The 26750-nt window shown below is 28.1% G+C and overlaps 4 protein-coding genes across 6 annotated transcripts; 2 read left to right on the forward strand and 2 right to left on the reverse strand.

The window, feature by feature from the left end:
• The first annotated feature begins 148 nt into the window (after window positions 1–148).
• On the forward strand, window positions 149–6012 carry LOC113551633 (thioredoxin domain-containing protein 11-like). 2 transcript variants are annotated; one of them, XM_026953986.1, is made up of 14 exons: window positions 149–264; window positions 321–683; window positions 760–973; window positions 1037–1270; window positions 1346–1534; window positions 1620–1817; window positions 1877–1967; window positions 2072–2327; window positions 2385–2486; window positions 2600–2786; window positions 4884–5111; window positions 5173–5366; window positions 5446–5584; window positions 5645–6012. In XM_026953986.1, exons 2-14 carry the CDS (start codon window positions 517–519, stop codon window positions 5885–5887), a joined length of 2442 nt encoding a protein of 813 aa, XP_026809787.1. In that variant the 5' UTR covers window positions 149–264; window positions 321–516; the 3' UTR covers window positions 5888–6012. The 2 variants fall into 2 exon arrangements, with proteins under 2 accessions (XP_026809787.1, XP_026809786.1); XM_026953985.1 differs by having other exon boundaries at window positions 206–683.
• Window positions 6013–6027: 15 nt separating this feature from the next.
• On the reverse strand, window positions 6028–6779 carry LOC113551634 (H/ACA ribonucleoprotein complex subunit 3). The gene is made up of 3 exons (XM_026953988.1): window positions 6575–6779; window positions 6291–6333; window positions 6028–6232 (listed from the first exon to the last, which is right to left on the reverse strand). Exons 1-3 carry the CDS (start codon window positions 6626–6628, stop codon window positions 6135–6137), a joined length of 195 nt encoding a protein of 64 aa, XP_026809789.1. The 5' UTR covers window positions 6629–6779; the 3' UTR covers window positions 6028–6134.
• A 4082-nt stretch (window positions 6780–10861) lies between these two features.
• On the reverse strand, window positions 10862–19037 carry LOC113551800 (kelch-like protein 17). Of its 2 annotated transcripts, none has more exons than XM_026954291.1 (8): window positions 18651–19037; window positions 14199–14281; window positions 13876–14110; window positions 13644–13819; window positions 12977–13073; window positions 12199–12355; window positions 12010–12110; window positions 10862–11502 (listed from the first exon to the last, which is right to left on the reverse strand). In XM_026954291.1, exons 3-8 carry the CDS (start codon window positions 14008–14010, stop codon window positions 11227–11229), a joined length of 942 nt encoding a protein of 313 aa, XP_026810092.1. In that variant the 5' UTR covers window positions 14011–14110; window positions 14199–14281; window positions 18651–19037; the 3' UTR covers window positions 10862–11226. The 2 variants fall into 2 exon arrangements, with proteins under 2 accessions (XP_026810092.1, XP_026810091.1); XM_026954290.1 differs by having other exon boundaries at window positions 14162–14281.
• A 196-nt stretch (window positions 19038–19233) lies between these two features.
• Window positions 19234–26229, forward strand: LOC113552161 (peptidylglycine alpha-hydroxylating monooxygenase). Its single transcript, XM_026954890.1, has 10 exons — window positions 19234–19952; window positions 23720–23777; window positions 24105–24192; window positions 24257–24335; window positions 24405–24531; window positions 24714–24762; window positions 25048–25196; window positions 25296–25435; window positions 25780–25829; window positions 25909–26229. The coding sequence occupies exons 1-10, from the start codon at window positions 19821–19823 to the stop codon at window positions 26072–26074; spliced, it is 1038 nt and encodes a 345-aa protein (XP_026810691.1). The 5' UTR covers window positions 19234–19820; the 3' UTR covers window positions 26075–26229.
• The last annotated feature ends 521 nt before the right edge of the window (window positions 26230–26750 follow it).

The raw sequence follows: 26750 nt of genomic DNA on the forward strand, positions 1-26750 counted from the left end.
AGACTATAGTAGAAGTAGTCAGTAGACTACTTATTACTTAATTCATAATTGACTTAACTACTTAAGTATAACAAAATACTTTATCTTCAACCGTAGCGGCCAACGACCACTGTTTATCAGTTATCCGTTAATATTTATCAGTATACCACACAGTGTATTATGGTATTATCACAGTTAGTTGCTGTACAGCATAAAATTATCACTGCTATCGGTCGTTCAGTGTTTGGCTCTGCCGCTCCGGTTACGTTACGAGTTACGATACACGTAATACATTTATATATTATAAGCTGTAACAAACGTTGATTTGAATTTTGAATTAGTATTTAGTTCAGTCATTCATCGTAAATATCGTTTATGTTGTTCACTGACTAAACCTACGGCTGAGAATCTGAGATCCTTCTAAATATTCGTGGTCAGCGTTGTACTGGAATCAAGATACCGGGTGCCGAACAGCATTGGCGGCTCGGTGTGTTGAGTGACAGTCTTGAAATCCACCGGATCCAATGAGGTTGAATAATGAAAACTGTAGTGGAAGAAGAAGCCATCAAGGAACAGCCGGATGAGGCTACGCAACAACCGTTCAATTGGTACAAACAGTTGAAGATGTTTGTCCGACGGCTAGGGAAAGAGTTGCTGTTTGCACTGTTTGTAACGTGCACTACTTATGCGACAATAATAAACATGTAAGCTGGATAAGAACAGAGTCTTGAAATCCATTTATATTTGTTGTGTAATACTTTTTTGTTTTCATAAATGTAGACAAAATGATTACGGTGTCAAAGGCCCAAAACCAAAACCGTTTTTCCGTACCAATTCGTGTGTTGAGGATTTTTACACTGGTAATTTGAAAGTTGTATTAGAAAAAGCTACTGTGTTTGACATAGCAGTTGTAATGTTCTATGCACCATGGGATGCTGATTCTATTAATTCCCAAGAAGCGTTCATTGAGGCATGTGAAAACAACAAAGATGAAGTAATAATAATATTTTAATAAAACATTAAATTGGATGTGAATAATTAATATTATTAATTTTAGGTATATTTTGCTGCTATTAATTGTTGGCAACCAGAAAGTATTTGCAGTAAAGTACTTAAAGGCAATAAAGTATATCCTATGATAATTGCTTATGATTACACCAAAGTAGGGATTTATTATTCAGGACCTCCAAATGATGCAGCATATATAACACGTTTTGTAGATACTATGAAGCGCCCAGTAAAATTATTGAATAACAAATTAGATTTGTTAAAAGTCCATCAGCAGTATCATGTAAATATTTATTAAATGTATACATTATCAAAATATTTAAGTAATATGTAATATATTATGGTGTTTGTTTAACAGAATGTTTTAGTAGCGTCTGTAGATTTTAAAATTACTCAAGGATGGGATTTGTACAAAATTGTTTTGGATGCAGCAATTAACCACTTAAAAACAGATCCATTGCAAATGTATGTCAAATGGTGTGTTGCTACTTGGCCATTAAGTAATAAAGAACCATTGATTAAGTTACTTCTATGGAACCGTACATTGGTAAATCTACTAAAAACATTTATAAATAGAACATATGTATACAATTGCTTTAAATAAAATATAAATTGTTCTTAAACTTGTTAAGGGTTTTAATGAATCATTTGTCAATCACGAAACACTTGGAAAATGGGTAATACAAGAGACCAGGTTAACAACACAATGGGTACCTTCTATTGCACGCAGCAGATCTCTTATACTAGATAATAGTTTTAAAAGTGGACCTACCATGTTATTGTTTACACCTCATAACCCTTATTTGCATTTTAACCCGATTTATTCAATGGTAATCAATATTCTTTCAATTGTGTGATGATAAATAATAAAGCAAATATTATGTTTTAGCTTCAATTACTGAGTGTTGAATACTTCAACTGCCAGAAAGTTTCTATACCAGCGAACTATATTACAAAATATTTAATAAAAGAAATAAAATGTTTGTAAATAATTCTATTACTTAAAGTACATATTATTTTAGCCTTTAGGCTATAATTAATGTAATTTAATTGTTAAACTAAATATTGTAATCTTATTTTTTAGCATTTTATAGTGAGCGACCAACATATGTGAAACAATGTCACGAGATAATAATGAAGAAATATCCTGATAAATTGGCTAGTATTCTTAAAAAATATAATTCCACAGTAAAAGTAGAAAATCAAGATAATTTTTACACAGACACAAACACGGAAGTTAATTATCTTAATAATGCTTTATGTAAAATGTCTAAAAGTATATTTTTTGACCATAAAATAAGTTATTGTTCAAATGATTTGAATAAGTCTAGTAAGAAAATGTAAGATATTCTATTTTATAATACAGACAATCACCTTTAATCTTTGTATTTTATTAGAGCTAAAATTAACTTATCAAATCATGTGAGCACAGAAAACTTTGTTGAAAAATTGAAAGAAATTGAATGTTACAGAAGTTTACTTGCTAACAAATATTTTAGGTGAGTATCAAATTCATGATAATATTATGTATTTTATGTGCATGCTTCCTTACAATTTTAAATTATGAAAATATATTTATGTTTTAATTTAATATGTATGTATTCATGTATAGATTTTCTAAACCTGATGAAGCCTTTATATATAATACTACTGATGCATTAAGATCAGTGTGTTTGGCAAACAAAAGTATGACATTTTTAGCTTTGGATTCAAATCATCATTACCATACTGCAAAAGTTTTTGGTATAAACTTAAACCACTATCGTGAAAGAACTGCAGTTGTGATTTATGATATGAAGGTATTTTTTAATATATTATGTTGACAAATTAGATATACAACAAAATGTTTGTACTGAAAATATGTCCCACCATTGCAGTTCACTAATATTAATTTTTTTTGGATCACATAGTCTAAATATTGATTGAATTTGACTTTCAATTCAAGTAAATGTTAGGGTTTCATAAAAGTTGTTCATTAATAAGAAATTAATCTGTTTTTTCTTATGTGAAATTTTATTTTAATATGATATGTTTGAAATAATGACTATTTCATAATTAATTTAATTATATTTATCGTTTTTTTTATAAGAAAATAGATGTCAACTATTTGAAGGTTTCTGTTTCTTCATTAAAAAATTATGAATACTCTGCTACGAGGTTATATCTATTATAGTAAATTTAAGTGTAAATAAAAAATAAAATTAAAAACTGATAAGAGAAATATATTGGTTTTTAATGGTATATTATTAGTATGTTTTTGTGAACTCTTTTTGGTAGAAATTCATAATAATTTTTATTCTGCACCTTTACAGATTGAAAATAATTGTTGCAATTTGTTAATAATTTCTTTAAAAATAAGGAAAAATGACTAAAAATTGTCAACTAGTTTTAATGTGATGTAAATTAGGCTTTGCTCATAGAATTTCTTACAAATTGTACATAACAATTTATACATCATGTGTGAGGGTGGTTAAAATGATTAAAGTGTTTTTAATGTAATAAGACCCATTTTTATTATACTATACTTTTTTTATATTGCTGTAAATTTGTAATATTAATATAGGTTTAATATGAAGTACTAGTGTTTTTAATATATTTTATTTAAATTTTATATAAAAACTAAAAAACTAAAATCATATTAGTATGTTTTTTTAAAAATAGTTAGTACACAGAGCTGATTAAAAAACTGAATGAGTTTTAAAAATAAAACTAAATTTTCCCCAAATTAAATAACCATTCTGTTATATGAATTACATTTATATCTGATAAAGAGATTGAGATACTTATGTTATGTTATACTTTAGTTATATGGGATGATTTTAATTAGTTTGTTTTTACTCCGTTTAAAAAAACTAATTTTGTTGATGATTAAAATGATTTTGTATTAAAATAAAGTAGATTCTATTAAGAATGATTTTTCCAATATTTTGAATAGTATGAGGTTTTCAAGTTTATAAGACAATATAGAATAGCTATAGGATGTAGAAAGTTTGATTTTAAAATTGGAATTATATTAGGTTTCTTCCTTAATAAGAGCAAATATAATGAGTCTTGGGGTAGCTTTGTGAGTGTGGTTTTTTTTTTGGTAGGTTTTTAAGATACGATTAGTTATGTCCGCGTACATTTTTGTAAAGTAATTATTTACTAATAAATATTATTTCAGAAGTTGTATGATTAGCTGGGAAAAACATTTGAAAAGGTTGGTTTATTAAGTTTTCTATTGAATAGGAATAATCATTGTTGTTTATGTCAGTGTGCTAATGATTTGGAAGTTCACTTCATACTTATCAAAATATTAGTTTTTTATTTATTGTTTATAATACAAAAATAATCTGCATTTCTAAATGGAGGCATAGTTTGACGATAATTTAAAAATTTCTTATAGTTATAGATGCCACGGATAGACTTAAGAAAAAATAAATTTTCTTTATTCTTATCCAAATAGTTTGTATTATTTGAGAAGGATTACGTAAAACTGATATTTATCTGAGTTATATTTTAAAGAATAGATATTGTAATTGCAGGAAATCTTTGTATAACTATAAATACTCAATCAATATTAATAATAAATTAAAATAATAATTTTTTATATAGATAATTCAATCCTATAGTTATACTATGTTCAATATGTACTATTTGCAAATCAAATTTTCAATTTAAAAAAATTAGTTATGTTCTTAACAATATGTGAAATATTTTATATCTTATTATTCTACTCATATAACATATCTTTTTTAATCAAGTATTTGGTTAAGCGTCACTAATAGTTGATTCATTACTTATTCGTAGTATATTTTAGCTTATTGTACATTTTTTGTACAGATTTAAATAAAATATGTCTTGATGTTAATGAACTTAGTTACTTAACATGTTTCTAATTTTCATTGTTTTTCTAGTCAGAAATGGTTCATACATTACCAAAATCTAGTCATGTTACAAAAGATACAATGGCTAAATTATTGATAGATTTTCTTGAAAACCGGGCAAAGCGTCATTTAAGGTCATCAGCTGATCTTGAAATTAATTTTCATTTGTACCAAGGAAAAGGAAAAGGCAAAGAAACAATATACATTGAGACATTAAATTCTGAAACTTTTAATGATGCTGTTTTTAACAACACTGATGTAATATTTACTAATTATTTATATTTAAATAAATTGTAATATTTTTTTTTTTTACTTATAGAATGTAGTAGTATACTTTTACACTCCATTTTGTGCGTATTGTCAAGTTGTTGCACATATACTATTAAGTGTTGCTCGTTTAATGCGAAATGTCAAAGATCTCAAATTTTTCCGCTTCAATGCTAGCAACAATGATTTAAGTTGGCATTTGACTGTACAAACATATCCTTCAATTATAATCTTTCCCGCAAAAAAGTATTACTTGTAATTTTAATTATCATTGAAAAATCTTTTAGTATAATATTATAATCATTTTACTTCTTGGTTTTTATAGAAAAGCTGAAAGTTATGTATTTCCATACGATACTGAATTGACATCAAATAATTTGTCTCAATTTATTCTATCTAATCTATTACTTGAGACTCGGTTGCAAGCTATGGTTGGCTTATGTTCAATATGGGATTCTTCTGAAGTAGTATTAAATTAATTAATTTAAATCTACATAGTAAGTACTATATTTTTATGTTTTTAGGATTATAATAAACAGCTACATTACTGTCTTCGAGATGTTAAACTTGACTGCGATGCAAACATATCAAAATCACTTCAATCATACCGCAGAGGTCTTGTATACAGAGAAAAAAATAAAAATGTTACATTAACACCTATCTTTAATAGATTGAGGTATTTAAAAGCTTTCAGCCTCATTTTAGATGTTACTCATAAACTAAATGCCAAATCAATGCAAAAATTTTCTGAAATTTATAACTTTTAGTTGTTTCAGTCCTAGTTGTAAGTATACTTATTGTTATTTTAAATTTTGGTTATTGTTAATTTGAAACTTTAAAGCACTTGTTACATTCATAATATTTACATTTCTTGTGTTATAGGATTAATTGAAAACAAATTCTGTGATAATGTTATAAAAAAAAAAATGATTTATTTTAATGAATAAAAGTTGACAAATTGGGTTTTCAGTTCATTTCTTTTTTTACTTTTTCCTTATGTGTTGATGTGTGATTTTAGTAAACTGGTGCTTTTTTTTGTGTGGGTAGAAGTCCAAATCTTTCTTTAATACGAATCCGTTCTTTAGAATGTTGATCAGTTGGTGTAAATCGAGCTAGTGAAAATTTATAAATAAATATGGTTTTTATTAAAAATAATGATAAAAGTTTTACCTGGATGAGCGCTCAAAGTTTGGTTGCCAGCAGGATCCATATTCTAGAATTAAATAAAAATAGATTAATTGTAAAAGTATTGTAAATATTAGTTAACTATGTTTTACACAAATTAAAAGTTTTTAGATTTGGTAAATTGACAAGTGTATAATTAAATAATTCGTGACTATAAGGTTTTAAGAAAATAATTAAATATATTTTCTACAGTTACAACCAGTCTTTTTACTGGCTATTTAAGCATAAACAAATCCAATCCATTATTGTTACAGAAACGTATATGTTACCTTTAAAGTATAAACACGAGTACCTTCTTCACTGCGATAGTATCTCAAAAGCATTTTGAAGATTTTAGTTTCGATTTAATAAAATCACTAAAAGTATTACTGAAATTTGTGTTATTCACTGTTAGTTCACTAAGTTCACTTGTTACGTTATCAAGCACGTGGATAGTGTAGTTGTGAAGTAGTTCTAGTTGAAAATTGATGCGGTCTAACAAATCGTATTGGTTATCACAAGATAAAATATGTGGTTCGTTCTTATGATTTCAAACGACCGCATTATTGTAACCAATATTAGTGTCAAAAACGCGGGCTGGCAGTGTTACGGTGTGACCAACATACAATAATCAGTGGCCCTACTAACAACCGTGCCAATACTGAATATTACTCACTTATCGATGTTTAATGTTATTGAAAATTAAAAATTAATTCAAGTGGAAACTTATTTAAAAATAAAGGAAGTAAAAAAAGATTAAAGGCACAGTGAAACGTAGACAAAATTGCATGTACCTATAATTAATCATGTGTTATATTTTCCGACATTTTTTTTTTGTAATTTGAAATGTTTATATTATTTATACCATTATACCATTGTCCATTTTATGTCAGATGAATTTTGACTACAGTCTACAGTAAATAAAAATTAGTATGAATTAATTAAGTGTTGTTCAATTAAAAAAACCCGGATTTAATGTTAGTTATTGTCATATTGACTAATTTTTTCAAACCCAAAATGTTGAAAAAATTATGAAATTCAAACTATATTATTTAGACAATTATTATTAAAGTTCTATAATCTACTAATGTACTTAATCTAAATATCTACCAAAATATAAATAACCCATTTTATAAATCACAACGGTAACGTTGTATGCGAAATGGGCGCATACGGGCTGTCAATCGACAAGCAGTGCCTTATCTTTTGGGTGCATCTGTCCAAGTCTCTCGGGGCGCAAATAAGCTGTAGCAATTATGGCATGTCGGTATTGATGAATCTTTGATACCTATACGGCTATACAGAATGTATAGAACGGCTAAATAGCTGTAGGTATGTGGAATGTACAAAACACGAGTATGCACTTAATAACCGATAATAAACCAAGACTTCTGGATAATAGGTATAATACATTTTTATGTGAACACAATAAACTGGACACAAATTTAACAAATGTTAAAAATCTGATTTAAATCTAATATCGCTCTAAATTTCAGATTGGTATTTATCTTGAAGTTTTTTTTATTAAATATGTGTTGAATAATCATAATGTATATATTTATATATACAGGAGCGGCCCGTCGGGCAACCGGGACAATGCCCCATTTTGCTTATATAAGAAATGACCGGGTCCTGGAATATATATAATATATCCAGAGTTAATAAATACAAATTATAAAAACAATCGCTGTATAAACAATTGTGTTTATAAATACTTGATTTTTTGAAAAGTATTTCTAGTCATTTTTATATTTTATATACCATATTTTTACGAACTATAATAGTAATATTATAATCTGTAAGACTGCAACTAATGGCAACCATTTAAACCAATAAAAATATATTCGATTTTGTCAGCAAAATCTTAATAAGAAAAAATTTTTTTATTAAAATAAGAACAACTTATAATAAACCTTGGATAAAATTTTAAAGATTTTTTGAAAAAGCAAAATTTTTTTATCAGCATTTAAAAAAAAAATTTAAAATTTCAATGGCCTATAAATAGTTTAAAAAAATTCTAAATATTTTAAAAATGTAATCGTAAATAGATAACGCTAATATAAACATTTGGTGAGAATTTCAAGTATTTACAATGATTCGTTTTTGAGTCATAGCAAAATCAAAAAATCGATTTTGTCGAAAAGTGGTTATGCGTAAATATTCACGTTTTCCGTAACTTTTTCAAGGTATTCCCAGCGCTCTTGAAAACTACTGGACGTTTTTTACTTTTTACTTCCCCAAAGTACTAACTAGATGAATTTTTCTTTTCAAAGAGGGGCTGAAGTTAAAAATCAAAGCATTATTTCTACTCCAAATCGTGATGACAGACATAAAAACAATATATATATATATACATCATTGTAAAATCAATATATTCCTCACATCGTTCAGAATCTAAAAAATTAAAATATTCACATAATAATAAAATTAATAACAATATTTATTTGAAAGAAAATTTCAATAAATAACCAAAAATTATAAATCAATGTCTATAGTTTTATAATCATTTATTTATTATTTTATATAATAATAATATTATATTATTGTTTTTATTTTTTTATTTCTATACGTATTAATAATACTATTATTATTATTATACACGTATAGTCATATCAATATTACAAATTAAACTTATGTAGCCATATTATAAGTGCACACGCTGATCAATGCATTATATTTACATTATCCACTTCTAATAAGCGTGTTATGTATTGTTTTTGTCCATGCATCCATATTGTAAGTATGCAATTTAATGTACAGGTCTTCGATGAATCCGTGTAGCCTGTGCAGGTATAAAATAACTTATTAAGATTTGTATCAATAATGAACATATTATCGTTTGTTGAAAGCGTTATAGTGTTTTTATTTTTTATAAGATAAACATTTTTTGGGGTATGTACCTTCAAGTTATGATCTGTATAAAAGTACAGAATAACTCAACAATCGGCGTTTCTTGGTATCTTATTAAACATTACTTATTAGCCATGTATTTAAAACATTAGTAAATAATATCTCCTTCAATTATCATTAATTTTTATTCACTAAACATAAATTGCGTAGAGCAAATACTATTTTAAAATAAATTATCAATGTATCTTTTCTCGTTAAGAAATTTATCTATTTATTATTGTAAAGTTAAAATTAAACATATCATAGAGATACAAATAACTATAGCCTATAGGTCATTATATTGGGTACTTAGTATTATGTAACAAAATGTAGTTATATGCAGTGGCGGATTTACAAGGGGGGGGTCCTGGGGGTCTGGACCCCCAGACACTGATATATACATATATAATTATTTAAGAAGACTAGATTTTATTTTGTAAAATTTGAATTTTAGGTCCACATTCAATATAGTATATACATAAACACAATATAATACATATAATACATTTGTTTTTATTAAAATAAAAATAATATATTTGAAATACATATTATTTTTTAGGACTCTTCCCCCTAGAAAATGTTTTGAAAAACCACCATTGGTTATATGATATTGGTGGTTTACGCATGGTGTTCAATATGTATCTATAGAAGATATAAGAAGATACAATTTTGTTTAGATATTTTAAACTCTATATCGTGACTCGTGAGACTATATTATTAGAAACTTAACGGTATATTCTATTATTAATTTTTAATATCACTGTTTAGTGTATTATTTGTAAACAGATCCAAAGGTTTATTGTAATCGATGTTATTATTGGATCTTGAATAAGTAGTTTAATAAAGTTTAAACCATAAATTCTTATAAATTAGGTAAAATAGGATACAGATATATTAGGAATTAGGTTTAATATAAGGCAGATATATAATTGTTGACGTGTCGTAGTAAAACTCAAACAGAATATAGAAAAATAACAACATTCGTAGGCAAATTTGTGTATTTTATATTATATGTTATATTTTATATAATTTTTATAATTTAATATTGGTAAATGCAACATTTTTTTCTTACAAATAATTACTAGGTATCCATATAAGTACCTAACACAAATAATGCAATATGATCAAGCTATTATTTATATTCGTGTATTAATTATTTATGGTGCAGATAAAACTTTTCAAAAAAAAAAATATTTTTTCATGATACTACTTAAATGATATACCTATATAGGACTATAGCAGGTACACCTTAAAAAAAATTAATGTTTTAATAATTTAAAGATATTAAGTATATTAATTAAAAAAGATATTAAAAGTAAATATTATTAATTATATTAAATTAATAACATAAATGTATATATTGTGTACATAATTGTTAAACTCAACAAAATAAAAATATTTGCTATGATGATAAATTGTTTAATGTATAATAATGCATATTATATAAATTATGAATGTCATGTATTTAAACGAACATTCTCAACTTAAATACTAATTTAAAAACAAATTAAAATGAATCTTTTTTAGATAGGTAGGTAATTTATCAGAAATATCTGAACAAACAATAATAATTTGTTTTACAATATCGTCTGTGCCTAGATAAACTATTAAAAATTTGTTGCGTAGATAGCTTAGTAATATTTTTTTTAAATTTAAAACAACAATACATGTGTGATTAACATTTTTGGTTTGTGTATTTATATATAATTGCTAAACTATGAAAACAATTATGTTTATAGTAAGTACTAAATAAATATATATAAGTATACTTAATTATTTGAACTGTCAATATAAATTAATAGTTATTTATCTACATATAACCATCATAAGAAGAGATATATGGGTGGTATCCGGTTCAGTGCTATATTATAAATTTATAAATAATATAGTAGGGCAGATACGATAAGAGCATAAAGTCTATATTACAAGACTTATTCATCACACATTTTATGACAGTATAATATAATGTAGAATAATAATTGTTTAGTTAAAATTTTAAATTTTAAATCAAATATTTGTGTTTATTTATTAAGTAGAGAAAATTAAATTAAAATTAAAAAGTAGATTCATCGTGAGATCTTTCTTCACCAGACTCATCAGATTGATCAGACTCATCAGATGAATCAGCAGAATTCACATCTTTCCATTCTTCGTCCCATTCTTTGAGAAAATTTTCTTCATTCATTCCGAAATTCCATTCGACTTTTGTGAAAAGAGTTTCAATAAAGAAATTATCAAAGTAAGCAAAAAGATTAATTGCATTTTTAAATTCACAGTCTGGTATTTTACAAGCAGCACGTGGGAGATCCATATATTCGGTTGTGGACATCTATTTAATTAACAATACAAAAATGTATTAGATAAGTAAATAAACAGCAAAATCTATATTTATAAAGGTATATGGTATATATATTGAGGTACTGACTATTATAGTCTACAATGATGTGTTAAATTATAATTAAACGGTTACAACTTAACCATCATGATTAAAAATTCAAAAATGTATAGTTTATAAAAGGGTCAAAATATTTTTTAAATGTTATATAATGTCTAGAAAACAGTTATCTTAGTATTTGAAGAGAATTACGGTTATTAGTTTTTTTGATTACAACACATATAATACAAAATCAATTTTTTGAAAAACTAGTTTTTTGTAAATATTTCGTAATATAATTTTTTTTTTGTTTACACATTTTTATTTAGTTTTGAATGAATTAAAGGAAGATATAGTGATTTTGTATGAATTTTTAGAATGGAAATTAATAAAAATCATGATGCTGTATTCAATATCCAATTTTTTAGTCAGATAATTCATGTAGTATTTCGATAAAATTACCTTAGTTTTGTTTCTTGGTTTCACATTTGTTATTATCTTCGACAACGAATCTCCATGTTTGTAACTAAAATGATCGGTTACTTTTGTGATCATCTTCAAGCCTAAATAGTTAATATAATCGTTTATATCTTATAAATAATTTATAATATATTATATTTTTAGTCATTTTTTAAATTATCTTGAACTCACATTCAGGATTAGAATAAATAAGTGGTTCTGCTTTAATAACTTTTAGCAGATAATCTTGTGAAATGAATACTAGCCTAACAAGATCCAGCAGTTCTGGTAATAAATGTTTTCGGCCACTTTCATCATGTTTTACCCAAGCCATGACAGCCATATATACCTGAAAAAAGTTTAATATTTTTCTTGCCATTAAACTATTATATTCTGTATGGTTGTAATAAAAATATAAATAACAATAATATTGCCATGGATGACATTTGGAGTAAATTTAACACGCAGTTTATGTGCAATGCATCCTTTAAAACATTTTCACATTACTAGATAATTTATTTCTAGCTCAATGTTTTTTCAAAAAAAAAAAAAAAAAATATGAATGCCGGGTTGCAAGAAAATTGATTAATTCAATAGTTCAATAAAATTTAATGGACCAAACACAGACCACTAAATCGTGTTTAAGGGACTATTAGCTCACTATTGATTTAATAAATGTTTAGTGATAGTGTATGCAACTTGCCATAAGTATGTAATGTTTAACACATTAAAAATTAATCTATGATTTAAAGAATTTAAAATGATTTATTTTTATTTTATAATTTTAATGTAAGTATCTATTAAAAAACAAAGATAATATGGTAGGTATTCATTTTTTCGCCTGGTTTAAATGTGGTAAATTGATAAAATTGCAACCAAACATTATCGTATATAGGGGTAGCTACAACCCCGTAAACAAATGTCACCTATGTAATATTACGTTGGTTTGTTTAAATAAAAGTATACAAACGTATTTTTCATCTGGAACACTCAAATTATCGTTCTTTATCAATTCTATTAGTTGTGTTATGTCTATATCCAGAAAAGATTTTTCTCTGGATACAAAGCTACCAAATAAATTTGCATTAATATTTTTAAATTATATACATTAATATGAATATATAATATTAGGGCACGGTTGTGTGGATAAAATGTAATACTAATTTCGTTTTAAGTTCTCTAGAATATTGTCTTATATAAATTGTCTTTTATTTTTAAGATTTTTTGATATTTAGAGAATTTTTGTGAATTATAAATCATTTTTCATATATTTTACAAATTTTAGAAATTATACATATACACGGATATTCAAAACATATTTCCATGATCGATTGTAGCGCTGTTATGTCGAATACATAGGAAAATTTAATAATAATCTTAATTATACTGTACAGAAGTAGAAATCGAGAATAGACTAAAGTATTTTCATTTCCATATGTGTTGACGTTTGAAATGTTAAATGATTTCGTAATAAAAATCTTTATAAATAAAATTACATTTAGTTAAATAAATACATTTAAAATTTTAAAAATATTTCTAGTACATTTAATTCATTAAATAGATTTTTTAAGAAATTTGTTGTAAATTTTGGAGAATTACAATCGATGCACTAAATAAAATATACAACTTCAACTAACTGAAAACGTGCTAGAGCATGTTCTAAACAATTCTGAGACAGTTCAGTGATCCCTCTTGAATCACCTATATCTTTAATCTTTAAACAATTGTTGTCAACTATTGTTGCCATAAAGAATTTAGTGCATTTAAGTCGAACTTCGGTCAGTTGTAAGATATCAGCTCCGTTCAATATTTCCTATAAAAATAAAATGTTAGAACCATATTCGTTGAGATGATTAAAAAAACCATTACTTCAACATTATCATCATTGATTGTAATCAATTTACCAGTGTACATAAAATCGATTAAATCATTCAAAACAGCATTGCTAATATCTTTAATGACGACAATTTCTTTATTACTCTCTACGAAACCCCCACTAAACATTTTTTCAAAATATTCACTATAAGTTGATAACACGCATTTGTGAGCATGTATTTTATTTCCGTCTATTGTCTTTAAAATAATATCGCAGAATTTTTCATTCCTAAAAAAAATAATTATCATACAATTCTATTTTATTTCTACATCATCTTACTTGCGAAAATCATTTAGATTGTAAAGATATGATAAACCATAGTGTCGTAGTTGCTCGAATTCATTATTCTCCGTAACAATTGTAACCATTTTATAGAATGTATCGGTTTCCAAATATTATCTAAAAATTAATAATTTAATAGTTATAATGTCTATTGTAAACTCTTTATTTAAGCATTTCAAGAGTATGATAGATCTTGAAATAGTTGAAGCGTTTTAACTATGTTGTAGAACGCCATACATATATTTAAGAAAAGATTTATTAAATTGCTTCCCCTTGTAAGCAATTTATTTTCCGGAATTAATAAACTTTTTTTCTATCTATGAATATTTTTTTCAAGTACTTATCTATATTTAAAAAAAAAAAACCAAATCATGTGGTATGATTTATAAATTAGATTAGATTTGTATTTCATTAAGCGTTCTAATATTTCAAGATTGAGATATTAATAGGTACTATATAGGTGGATATTTAACCAAAGTGCAAATATATCAAATATCTGGTACATTTAAAAAAAGTAACAAATTATTAATTAAAAAATATCATTTTTACTATAATATAATATAATAATATGCACATATTTATATTTTTATTATATAATGTGTGACTTTTATATCACACGTGACTGGGTGCAATCGATGTAGTAGTATAGATGTAAAGTATTTCCAGAATAATAATTTTAGCAAAAATTAATTATAATTATAATATATACCGAAAAATGAGATGAATTGCAACAGTTTTTGAGTTTTATCCAAATTTGAACTTAATTTAAAAATTAGAAATTTATACTACTATTAAGGAAAACACTTTTTTAGAATTTTTGTTACCTTGTTTATCATTTATAACTTATAAGTATAATTCAGAAATATAACTTATCAACTTTTTTTATTATATTTTTTATATGACTTTGTTGCCATTAACCTTTGAATAGGGTGAATTAAAATATTGGTTTAAAAACCATGTTTTATTCATTTAAAATAATTCATGGGTCAATTAAAACGCTAAATAATTTTGTTTTTTCTAAAAATAGTAAATTTTTTGAATTCATTGGTATAATTTTCATTTTTTTCTGATTATTTTAGACAATATAATAAGTATTTCAAGTATGTGAAATAACTTTATTATTTAATAAATTTTAACAGATGTATCTCCTAATCACCCTATATATATATGAAAGTAAGTAATATAACAAAATTACATTTAAACATCATAGCATGACTAATTTAACATATTACAGTCCTTACATTTACTTAATTATTATATAAATTAAAAAAAAAAAAAAAAAAAAAATGAAAAATTTATTTACGCTGTTGTTTTGTAAATTTCAGAAAAATTGTCAATATTTTCTATAAAGAAAAAAAATATTGTGTTGTGACATTTTAACAATATTAAATGGAGCTAGGATTTTGGATGTAATAGAATGATTAAATTCATAAACGTGGACGAAATATTTTTCTGGAGAGGTAGAAATAATCCGATCATAATGATTTTTTTTCTATTGATAACATTTATTACTATGAATTCAATTCTTATTATATCAAGTTGATAACATTAAAATTGAATATTCGTCGACTATAATAAACAAAGTGCTTAAGCCTTGTTGCAATCCACCCTATTTTACGGTACTCTTGTAATTTATTATTACTATAAATTTATGTTCTATTGAGTATTTTGATAAATTCGTTTATTACAGTATTAGCACATACAATGTATTCATTCTAAATAATTAAAACCGTGCCCCTAGGCCTTAGCACAAGCTTCGCTTATAGGGAGTGCTGCAATATTTAAACCATATTTTTGTGAATTTTATATACAGTAAAATCCCGTTACAACGAACTCCAGGGGACCAAAATTTTTTTTTCGTTATAATAGAAATTTCGTTGTAACGAAAATTCGAATAAGTCTTTTATAAGCTCTGCTTTTTGGCAGGGGACTTCTATGACTTTCGTTATAACGGTATTTTTCGTTGTATTGGTATTCGTTGTAACGGGAATTTACTGTATTATATTCTATTGTTGCAATAAATGTTTGAATAAATAAATAAAACATTATTTGATATTAATTCCATTAAATATGCAGTAGTTAATAAAGATAAGTTATTAACTTATTTACTTATCCAACCTAAAAATTTAGGCGTACGTACAGCGGCAGTGTCGGCAGCAAGTGTATTCTTACTATTCCCGACTGATCTGGCTACATTTTAGAGAGCTAAACAAGCTCAATCTGGGCTACTGTATAATCAGGGATGGGTTTAAGGGAGGACTAAGTGGGCTGCAGCCCAGGGGCCCTCACAATTTTATGATATTTAAATTAGGATACAGGAAAAATATTATAACGATATTACTTATACTAGTTATACTCGATTTGATTGTTTTTATAATTATTTATTATTAAATAAGTAGTTAATTGTTATTACTACTAAATATGATAATAAATGATATTTAATAAGTAAAAAAAATATATTTCCTTGTTAATGTATAAGGGCCCCCCATAATGCATTCCACTCGGTAGCCACCACATACCTAAATCCGCCCCTGTGTATAATGCTTGACTATACGTGACTACTGACTACCTAGTTCGATGTCTTCTGTTCAATTGCTAAAATTTGAAATTTTGAACACAATACCAATAATTATTTAGTAAATATATTTAAAATTTAAATTTATATAATATGGGCAAGTGGATGCTACTCTATTGTAAATTAGGCGTGGAGTGGGTCATAGTAATGAATGTGTTAAATTTAAATTGAATGATAGGTACATAATTTTATATGAAAAATGATTTTAGTGGAGGCGATCTGTTAGCAATAGGTCATAGGTATCACAAGTATATTTCATGATATGTTTTTTGTTATTTCTATTAAAGTAATTCATTTTAATATTAGTATATTATAGGTTGATTTAAATTTTTACCGAAAATATTGCATTTACTATGTTCTTATTAATAATTTATTAGTATTTAATGATTATAATAATACATAAATTTTATACCATATTATATAATTGTTATTAACTTTTAAGTTCATATCACCTTACCGTAACATTTTTGAATTTCTAACTAAAAAATAATTAATTTTTTTCGAGATATAGACAAATATTATTGTCATTAAATGCTTAAAAAAAATATTGTGACTATACATTTTCAAGTATATTTTCCCAGTTATCGTTTTTTTTATCTGCATTTATAAAAATAATTGAAAATGTCAAATGCCTATGTCCCTATAACTTATATACTGGTACTACTAAAACTAGTTTGTATAAACACATTATTGTTTTTTCTTAATTTGTTGTTTATTTTTTCCTGATTATTTAAAAAAATAATAAATATTATAATAAAATTATATTTTTTCTGCCGTTACTCGTAAAGACGTTAAAATAATGCATAGTAAAACGGATAACCGCAATGACCATTTTATAATGTAAATATAAATATAGATAAGAAGTGTTTAAAAAGTAATTCAATTTTATTTAAACTTTTTTATTCCCCGGTTTATTACATTTTTGTAGGATAAATACCCCCCGGTGTTTATTGCCACCTTCCCTATTGGCGTTTGAGTTGTAGCCTTGTAGGTTATCGCCATATTTCAGATAAACAGATGTTTGAACATTGGACCGGACCACGAAATATAATAATCGATTAGACACTCTCCAGAAGTTAACATATGTTTAAAGTTCACATAATGTATATGATGTATAATAAACTATAGGATACAAATATTATGCAATACATACAGTTTTTTCATTATTACTGACGATGGCGTAAAAATTTCGTCAATTTTCAGATGAAAATGGCGATAGACTTTTTCCAAGGAGTAAAGTGTAGGCAAATTACGTCAAACGTTGGTATGTCATTGTGTGTGCCTGTGCGTGCGTATGCATATAATATTGAATCTAAGTAGATTATACCGGTAATAAATGGACAGGGCGAGTAGCGGGGAAATTGGAATTTCGGATTTGATTTTCAGTTTATAACGGGTACGATGTACTAATGTATACACTCGCTGATGTAATATACAGTTATACAGATAGAAAGTGCCGTTCCGGTTTTTACATAGAATATGTTTTTGAAAAAGCCCATAACAATATCGCATATACTAAATATTTAATTATGTAAATTAAGTTTATATTAATATCATACAGAATGAATGGTATCTTAAGCATTTCAGAGTGTTCGTTGCGAGTATGTACAAGGGAAATGTTAAAGTCGCAAAGTTTACGAACAATGCGCAAACACATACAACAAGCGCTTTAATGTATATAACACAATGTTATGTGTTGGACTTAACGACAAAATTTGAATAATGACGCGTGTACAATAAGTGCACGTCGTGATGGCATAATCGTAATATACATCACAGTCGAGACGTCAACGGAGGATTGTCGCGCTCAGTATAATCGCGGTAATGAATATAATATGTATGGACATATACACTCGACAGATAATGAAAATACACAAAAAAACAGCGTATTTCTGTCGGACGATGACTTACCGTTTTTGCCGTCGACGGAAATGTGTCACTGTTCGCAGGAAATCGACTAGAACGAGGCGGCTTCAAACGCGTAATAAACGTCTACGTCTCAGAAATACCCACTGCATAATATATGAGATAAATTCGGGTCGGTAGAGGGTTGATCTGCGAGCGCCCCGTCACGGGCGAGGGAGGGCTAGTGGGGTGTGAGGCTGGCCCGTTTGTAGGTCGTGGGTGTCGGCTGTGTGTAGGGATGGTGCTGGTGGTGGTGGTGGCTGTGGCGCTGTCTCACTTCGGATAGCGAGCAAGGGCGCGGGCGTCGGTCGGTGGGATGGCGCCCACGCACAACTGTTGGATTCGCGCGACCGGGAAAATCGATAGCGGGCGGTAACGTCGCCGTGTCAGCGGGGCCGCCACTGATGGACGGAGCATGTTGCGTCTCGTGTTATACGGACGGGCTCGTGCGGCCGCGACGACGTTGGTGGTGGCGGTACGAGTCGAGTGGGGACCGCTCTGACGAGCGCGGTAGGACGTGTACTGTGGGAATAATTACACACACACACACACATAAGCAAACATACGTGCGCGCGCGCGAGAAAGGTTCCTATGTAGTCCTAGCCCGTACACCGGTCGTTGCGGTTCAGGTGCGTTGGCCCCGAGAGTATAGTGCGGCTGTGAAGTGCGCGCCAAAATATAACGAAAAAAAATATATTATTTTACATCACCACGGGGCTCGTGCGCTCGTGTATTATTATTGTCACGGCGCCGTATCGCGGCCGCCTCCGTCCCAATAATAGCACCATAATAATATTGCCGTAATAAATCGTCACTGTAATATTATTGTTGTTGTTGTTGTCGTCGTCGAATAATAGTAAATTGCCAGTTTTGCGCCTCCGGCGACGGGTGGACACGCACGCCGCCGTTTACAGCGTCCACGTCGGTGGTGGTGTTTGGCGGTGATGTGGTGTGTACAGGTGATTGTCATGCGCGTGTGAGTCGCGCGGTCACCGTCCCGTAGGCGAACGGCGGATCGGTAGGTACACGATATTGTTATAGGAATCGCGCGTCGCGTCGCCGTCCTCCGCAGTCGTCCGCGGACAACCGGTCTTCGCGGTCCGTATTTCGCCATCGGACGTGCTCGCGCGCTCCGGTCACGCCCGTGCGTCAACGCCACTGTCGCACAGCAGCGTCATGCCGTCGGTCGCGTACTCGGGATGTTTGGTCTCGCTGGTGGCCGTCTTCGTCGCTGCCATATGGCCGTCCGCCGAGTCGTACCGCGTGGACAAGTACTCGCTACTCATGCCCAATGTCCAGCCCAAAAAGGTGAGTGAACGATGCATCTATATACTGCAGTCCCCACGGCTCATAAACCAACATATCGCATTGGTCTATTAATAAGAATACTTTTGTCGACCTATACGAAAGATGAGATAAACAATATTGCAGCAGTGTACATTATTATGATATAACTATATTTATTAAAAATTACCAGATTATTGTTATTATTGAAGTATCACAGTCCACGGTTTATAATATTATAAATCATATGATTTCACTTTAACTATGAAAAGCATATAATATTATAAATGGTGAATTTTCAGTATTCCGCCATCAATTTAAATATTTCTATAATGAATACATGAGTATGTTTACGAATTACGAGACATGCCAAAATTTCACACGAGCAATGGGGTCGTAACGCAGTATAACGACTGCGGTTGGCGAAGATAATAAGTAATAAGCCTACAATAATAGTGATCTTATATTGTACGACCTGTTATAGAAATACAATATGATCCTATGGGATCTAACATTTATCGATAATAATTAGCGTTTAGTAATATGATACAGTTAAGTAGCAGTTATGGTAGGTCGGTTTTCTAGAAACAGATCTGTTTATGATCATGACATACCGTTTTCAGTCTACGTAGCTACACATATTTTGAGAATGGCGCTCAGATATCCTGCACAGTAGTGCAACGAAACACATAGTGCAACTTGTGTCACACCACTATACGTCATTGTTCAGGATAGAAGACCTGCAAGGTTGCAGAACTGCAGTAGTATATTGTATATTATAGTATATCGCTGCACTATATAGTATATAATATGTAAAAATAAGAATTGAGTAGGAGGGTGTTTTTCGGTTACGGAAGGATGGGGTAAGCGGTACTTGTTCAGTCTTCCTATGTAATTTATTTTTTTTCCGAATCATGTATACTTTATAATATTATTATAACAATAAAGTTGATATGAAAAATATTCAATATTGCGTACTTATAAGTTATAAATAGCAAGGAGGGAGGAATTAACTCCCTTATTAATAAACACCGTTTATTTCATAACCTCCCCCCACGATGAATAAAACTGCCAACCAGATGTATTCATTAAATACATAATACTCGTTAAATATGTTAATAAATTATAATATATTAGTATATCTATTTTGTATCAAATGACTAATGTACTGAATTAATTGTGTAAAAAATAATAATACGTATATAGTAATAATATAATATTTGTAATACTAAAATGTACGAACATTATAAAAAAATGATTCCTCTCAGAAAATTATTTGGATTCAACATTGCAGGGTATAAATTTATTGTCGAATAAAACCAGTTGAACTACATATTTTGTTTTTGCAGCGTTTCGTCGCATTGTCGATTTTTTTACTATCAGCTTTGTACCTATTTAATTATTTTTCACCGTTGTACATCAATTATTATAGAACGATAATATCATACAGACAGTCTCGTGTATATTAGGAGGGAGGAGGACCCGCATTGTAGGTGCTCTGGGTATACGCGTGACACACCGCACGCAGACCGGCCATAACACATTTCCATTGCCGCAAACATGTATATTATACATATATATACGATAGGTTGCGGTACGAATATATTATTATATTAAAGAATATAACAATATATGTGCTATTATATAGCTGATGCGTGTGACCGGTAACCTGTACGATTCGACTGCATCGTGTTTGAGTTAATTTAGCACGGCTCATTTCATCCGTATTTTTGAGGTGGCTTATTGTACATATTTTATAACATAATGTATCACACTATTGTTTATTACCTAAATTAAACTGCCAAACTTCAATACTTGATAAATATATAAAATTTATTTTAAATAATAAATTTGTGATTTTATACTTCAAAATACAAAAAAAGTCTTAGTATATATTTCGATGGCAAGTCTCATGGGGTTGGCCTGTTTACTTTGTCTCCACACAGTTAAAAAAATATTTATAAAAAAAAAAAAATGGGAACTTCATTTAACTCACCAATATAAATTCCGTTGCAGGATACATATCATTGACAAGTCACGCCAGTCAATAGAAACCTATTTAAAAAGATTTCAAATCTTTTTTAAACACTTTTTCATTCAAACTATATTCAGTTAATATATTAATCCAAATTTCACATAATATTACTAAGGTCTAAGATTGTTTATCTTCCCTCGTAATGTTACGAGGTTTAATTGCCCTCAGAAGTTACTTTCATTTTATATATTACCTATACCTGCGTGTGTACATGTTTTATCTAATACTTATATGCTGAAAGATAATTCAACTTTAAAATTCATAATAATAATATGTTGGTAATCCACATATTATTATGTATTGTATGACCACTGTCATTCCTTTTAGGCTCTGAAATACTCGTATCTTGACAGTTTACCAATTGCGCTTAAAATTACTTTTTTATATACTAATCGCATTCAAAATATTTTACAATACCTAAGGAATACGATCGCAATAATTTATAAGTTTTTTTTTTTTTTTTATAATATTCATATTTTACAATCTAAGTAATAGTCTGTGCCATATGGGGGGGGGGGGCTAGATTAAAGCCAGAAACTAACAGTAATAATAATATTTTTAAAAAGTTGTATATTTATAATTTATTTATGTACGCTAACGTTGGCATATTGCTATATATAGATTAATAATATTAGTATTATTCTAATCTATGATATATAGGTATCTATCTACCTATATATTATATGCTATAATGCTATATAATATTTTTATTATCATATTCATTATTCAATATTTGTAATGCATTGCGTATTTAGATACTGAAATGAGAATTTTTACAGTGCTGTAATTTACCGCATTATTACTTCCGTGACCATTATTATTTTAGATTTTTTTTTTCAAATTGACGATACCATATGAATTTAATTCGTTTTCAAACATTTGAAAAAAACGAACCATTTCAAAAATATAATTTCAATAACGTTATAAAGATTTATTGAGATATTTGAATTATTTATTTTATATTTTAAAATCCTGGGCGTGACGATTGATCGTCGAATGTCACAGGTCTTGAATATTCTTTGACTAATTTAACATTCAATATTTCAAGACCAGAACATAACGGGATAATCTATTCGTATTTTTTATAGTTACCTTGGTGATTTGGTGTAAAGAGTATTTTTTCTTTAAAATGTAGTTAGTGAACTGATCGATTTATTTGCTTTTATAAATAAAAGTTAAAATTTAGAAACGAAACCTATGACATATTCAACGATATTCATTTTTATACTATATAGATTAAAAATAACGATATATAACGTTCAACGATCAATTACCTACATTTAACATTTTTGTGTTTCGTTACAATATGTTCATATTGTTATACCCTCATATAGACGTGTAAAGTGTGTAGTAGGCATTGTATAATATACTTTTATATTGTACATATTATTTTTAACTTGAGTGAACAAAACCCTCATACTATGGATTTAAGTTTAATTTTTAAACTTGATATGATAAACATAATACAGAAAAAATAATTATAGAAACCGGATTTATAATATTGTTTAAAAAAATATTAAATTTTTCTCTGGAATAAAGCAAATTATGTATTTATTATTTAATAAAGATTTAACAATATTTATTAATTTAATAATTTAAAATATGATTATTCTTTTATCAAATGTTATGTTCATTGTTAATCTTATTAATTCTATAAAAAAAAATGTAAATGTACCTTAATCAATATTATTAGTATTATTGTGTTATAATATATATTATAAATATTATAAATTAACAATTATTTAAATGTTTGTAGATGGACTTGTATTTGTGCACTCCTATTAGAATAGACCCAAGCAAGTCTTACTTTATTGGTAAGTGTTTAACAGATTTAATAGAAAATAATGGTTGTATTTAATTTGATTTTATTTGTTTGCAATTTTTGCATGAAAAAAAAGTACACGTATTCCTTTATTAGTTAATTGGTATTATCAAATATGGAGTATCCTATATATCTGTAAACTATACCTACCAATACCAAAATATGTTATGTTATATAGGTACAATAGGTACATACTATTTAGAATTGCATTTATATTAGTAAATATTTAAAAATATTTGTCTGTAGCTTAACAATTTTAAAGTTTTTATTGTTTTATACACGAGTATCTTCGTTTATTAATTTTTTTAAACTTTTATAGTTGGTTTTGAGCCAAAAGCCCATGGTCATACATCGCACCATATGGTACTTTATGGGTGTTCAGAACCTGGAACCGAAGATCCCGTTTGGTAAGTAAAGCAAGCTTGTTTTAAATTATATTTTTCGATGATAATTAATTTTTTTAATTTTAAGGAATTGTGGAGAAATGCAAATGGCATCAAATTCACATAAGACGTACATGCATTCCACTCCATGCAAATCAGGATCTAATGTTTGTGTTCATTATTTTGACTGAATATTATACCTGTTATTATAAATATTATACTTTATCATTTTTCAGATAATGTACGCTTGGGCTCGTGATGCACCAACTTTGAAACTTCCAGATGGTGTTGGTTTTAAAGTCGGAGGCGATTCGCAGATCAATTATTTAGTTTTACAAGTTCACTATCACAGGACATTTAATGGTTAGTATTAATATGTGCAGCACAGAAATTATAACTTCTCGATTTTTTTTTTATTACATGCCCATAATTTAATATGACCACACATATGTTTGAAATCTCATATATTTGACCCAAATTATATGTCACCATGATAATACGTTACTAACTTACTAATCTTCATGTACAATTTATTTACTTCACAGAAGACGAAACGGATAACTCTGGGATATATTTGCATTACACAGAACAACAGTAAGATAATCTAATATTTTCATTTACGTCCATTTAAATTTTATATAACATATCTTGAGTACAAATATACAATATTATACATACAAATATAAGTTACTTATATTTTATGAGTTATAAAGTACCATTTATTAGTGCTTATTGCTAGAGGACTTATAGCTGAGTAATACTTAATAATATTTAGGTTCATAAAACTATAGTACATGTACTTTCCTCTTATTTTTAATTGCAAGTGCTACCAATACGCGAATTACGACTAATACATTTTTTTTAAATATTTTCCTACAGATTAGATAAACAAGCTGGAGTGTACTTACTAGCTACAAACGGAAGAATCCCTCCAAATTCCATCGAACACATGGAAACATCGTGTCCTCTCTACGAGACTGGGAAAGTCATACATCCGTTTGCGTATAGAGTCCACACCCACGAACTTGGTATGTGTTATACGAGTACAATGAATGCTCGGTACACATTTTGTTCTTATGTTAAAATATCAACTCATATCACAATTATCATATTTTTGTTTTGAATAGGTAAAGTTGTAGCTGGTTACAGAGTAAAGAATAGTAACGGAGTACAAACATGGGATCTACTAGGAAAAAGAGATCCCATGACTCCACAAATGTTTTATCCAATAGAGAAGAATATTACCGTCAAGTTTGGTGATATATTGGTAAGTATTTTTTTTTATTGTCGATTATCTGCGTGTACCTATAATACTGTGTAATCGCACGGTCTCCAATTGATGCGTTCGAATAATAAAATAATATGATTTTGAATAATTTCCGATCCTACAGTATTGCAGTAGTTTTAAAGTTAGTTTAATAAATATTTTACTTTTCAGTATTTCGGATCATTATTAATTAGTACGATTTGAATTCCATAATACCGCATGATAATACATTTTACCACAACAAGTGCCGTTTGATACCTATTACCGCTAGGCGCTAATGCCACTATTGTCTATATCTTATTCTTATATATATATTTTAAACGGTCGATATTTATTGTTTATAGGCTGCCAGGTGCACAATGGAAAGCAGGCGAAACACCGTTACTAAAATTGGGTAAGATCGACACGTCTCATTAAAAATTAATCCCAGTCACTGTGGTTAATTCTCCGACGATTATTTAATTTGTTCACAGCGCGACAAGCGACGACGAAATGTGCAATTTTTACGTGATGTACTGGGTAGAGGGGACTGAACCTTTGGAACAACAGATCTGCGTGTCGGAAGGATCTCCGCGGTATTATTGGTACAGTGATCCGTATCTGACCAACATTCCGGACGAAGAAGCGTCGACCTTATAAACACTATAGTTAACAAAATGTTATAATATTATTGATTCTTTTTTTGGTTGTCAGATATCTCGGTACCTATTTTATTTATGAGTACTTATCTATAATAGGTACCCGTCCCAATACCAATATTCCTTTTTTATTTTAATATAATTTATTGTTATTTATTATAATTATTATTATTTTACAATTGAGTTACCTATTTTATATTATATTACTATGTAAATTATATAAAGTACCGACCAAAGATGGGATAATCAGTATTAATGTTTTGATTATGATGCAGTACGTCAGTATTTACTAGTACTACACGCATTGAGTGTCTCGAATAAATTGTCATGAATTGAAGAGTATGTCATGCTATCAACAAGTGTACCTACCATTTATTATTATATGTTACAAATATTATTCAGTCAATTTTTTAAGTTTAATAAAATTATATTAATATATTATTATACCTACAGATAACAATATTAATTAAGTACCTATTATAAATATTTAACATACACGAATTACACTATATTACCTACAGCTAATGATACCTAATTTTAAAAATGAATCATATTATGTTTTATTTTACATAACATAACTTCTGGGTTCCAGTACAAAAATACCAACTAAATATTATAAATCAAAAATGTCTATGTAGATAGCTGTTTCTCCGTCCACTAAACTCAAAAATAAAATT

Source organism: Rhopalosiphum maidis, chromosome 2 (genome assembly GCF_003676215.2).
Source record: "Rhopalosiphum maidis isolate BTI-1 chromosome 2, ASM367621v3, whole genome shotgun sequence".
In the NCBI taxonomy this organism is placed as follows: Eukaryota; Metazoa; Arthropoda; class Insecta; order Hemiptera; family Aphididae; genus Rhopalosiphum; species Rhopalosiphum maidis.

What these genes read in the sequence shown, in the direction of transcription:
- LOC113552161 (XM_026954890.1), top strand. Translation starts at nt 19,821, where the DNA reads ATGCCGTCGGTCGCGTACTCGGGATGTTTGGTCTCGCTGGTGGCCGTC. An exon ending in CCAATGTCCAGCCCAAAAAG is followed by an intron (nt 19,953 to 23,719) that starts GTGAGTGAACGA and finishes AAATGTTTGTAG; the next exon opens with ATGGACTTGTATTTGTGCAC. An exon ending in TCAAGTTTGGTGATATATTG is followed by an intron (nt 25,436 to 25,779) that starts GTAAGTATTTTT and finishes TATTGTTTATAG; the next exon opens with GCTGCCAGGTGCACAATGGA.
- LOC113551800 (XM_026954290.1), bottom strand. Translation starts at nt 14,250, where the DNA reads ATGGTTACAATTGTTACGGAGAATAATGAATTCGAGCAACTACGACAC. An exon ending in CATGCTCTAGCACGTTTTCA is followed by an intron (nt 13,074 to 13,643) that starts GTTAGTTGAAGT and finishes TTTATTTGGTAG; the next exon opens with CTTTGTATCCAGAGAAAAAT. An exon ending in TATTTATTCTAATCCTGAAT is followed by an intron (nt 12,111 to 12,198) that starts GTGAGTTCAAGA and finishes TTAACTATTTAG; the next exon opens with GCTTGAAGATGATCACAAAA.
- LOC113551634 (XM_026953988.1), bottom strand. Translation starts at nt 6,628, where the DNA reads ATGCTTTTGAGATACTATCGCAGTGAAGAAGGTACTCGTGTTTATACT. An exon ending in CTCGTGTTTATACTTTAAAG is followed by an intron (nt 6,334 to 6,574) that starts GTAACATATACG and finishes ATTTAATTCTAG; the next exon opens with AATATGGATCCTGCTGGCAA. An exon ending in AACTTTGAGCGCTCATCCAG is followed by an intron (nt 6,233 to 6,290) that starts GTAAAACTTTTA and finishes AATTTTCACTAG; the next exon opens with CTCGATTTACACCAACTGAT.
- LOC113551633 (XM_026953986.1), top strand. Translation starts at nt 517, where the DNA reads ATGAAAACTGTAGTGGAAGAAGAAGCCATCAAGGAACAGCCGGATGAG. An exon ending in TATGCGACAATAATAAACAT is followed by an intron (nt 684 to 759) that starts GTAAGCTGGATA and finishes TCATAAATGTAG; the next exon opens with ACAAAATGATTACGGTGTCA. An exon ending in TTGTGATTTATGATATGAAG is followed by an intron (nt 2,787 to 4,883) that starts GTATTTTTTAAT and finishes TTGTTTTTCTAG; the next exon opens with TCAGAAATGGTTCATACATT.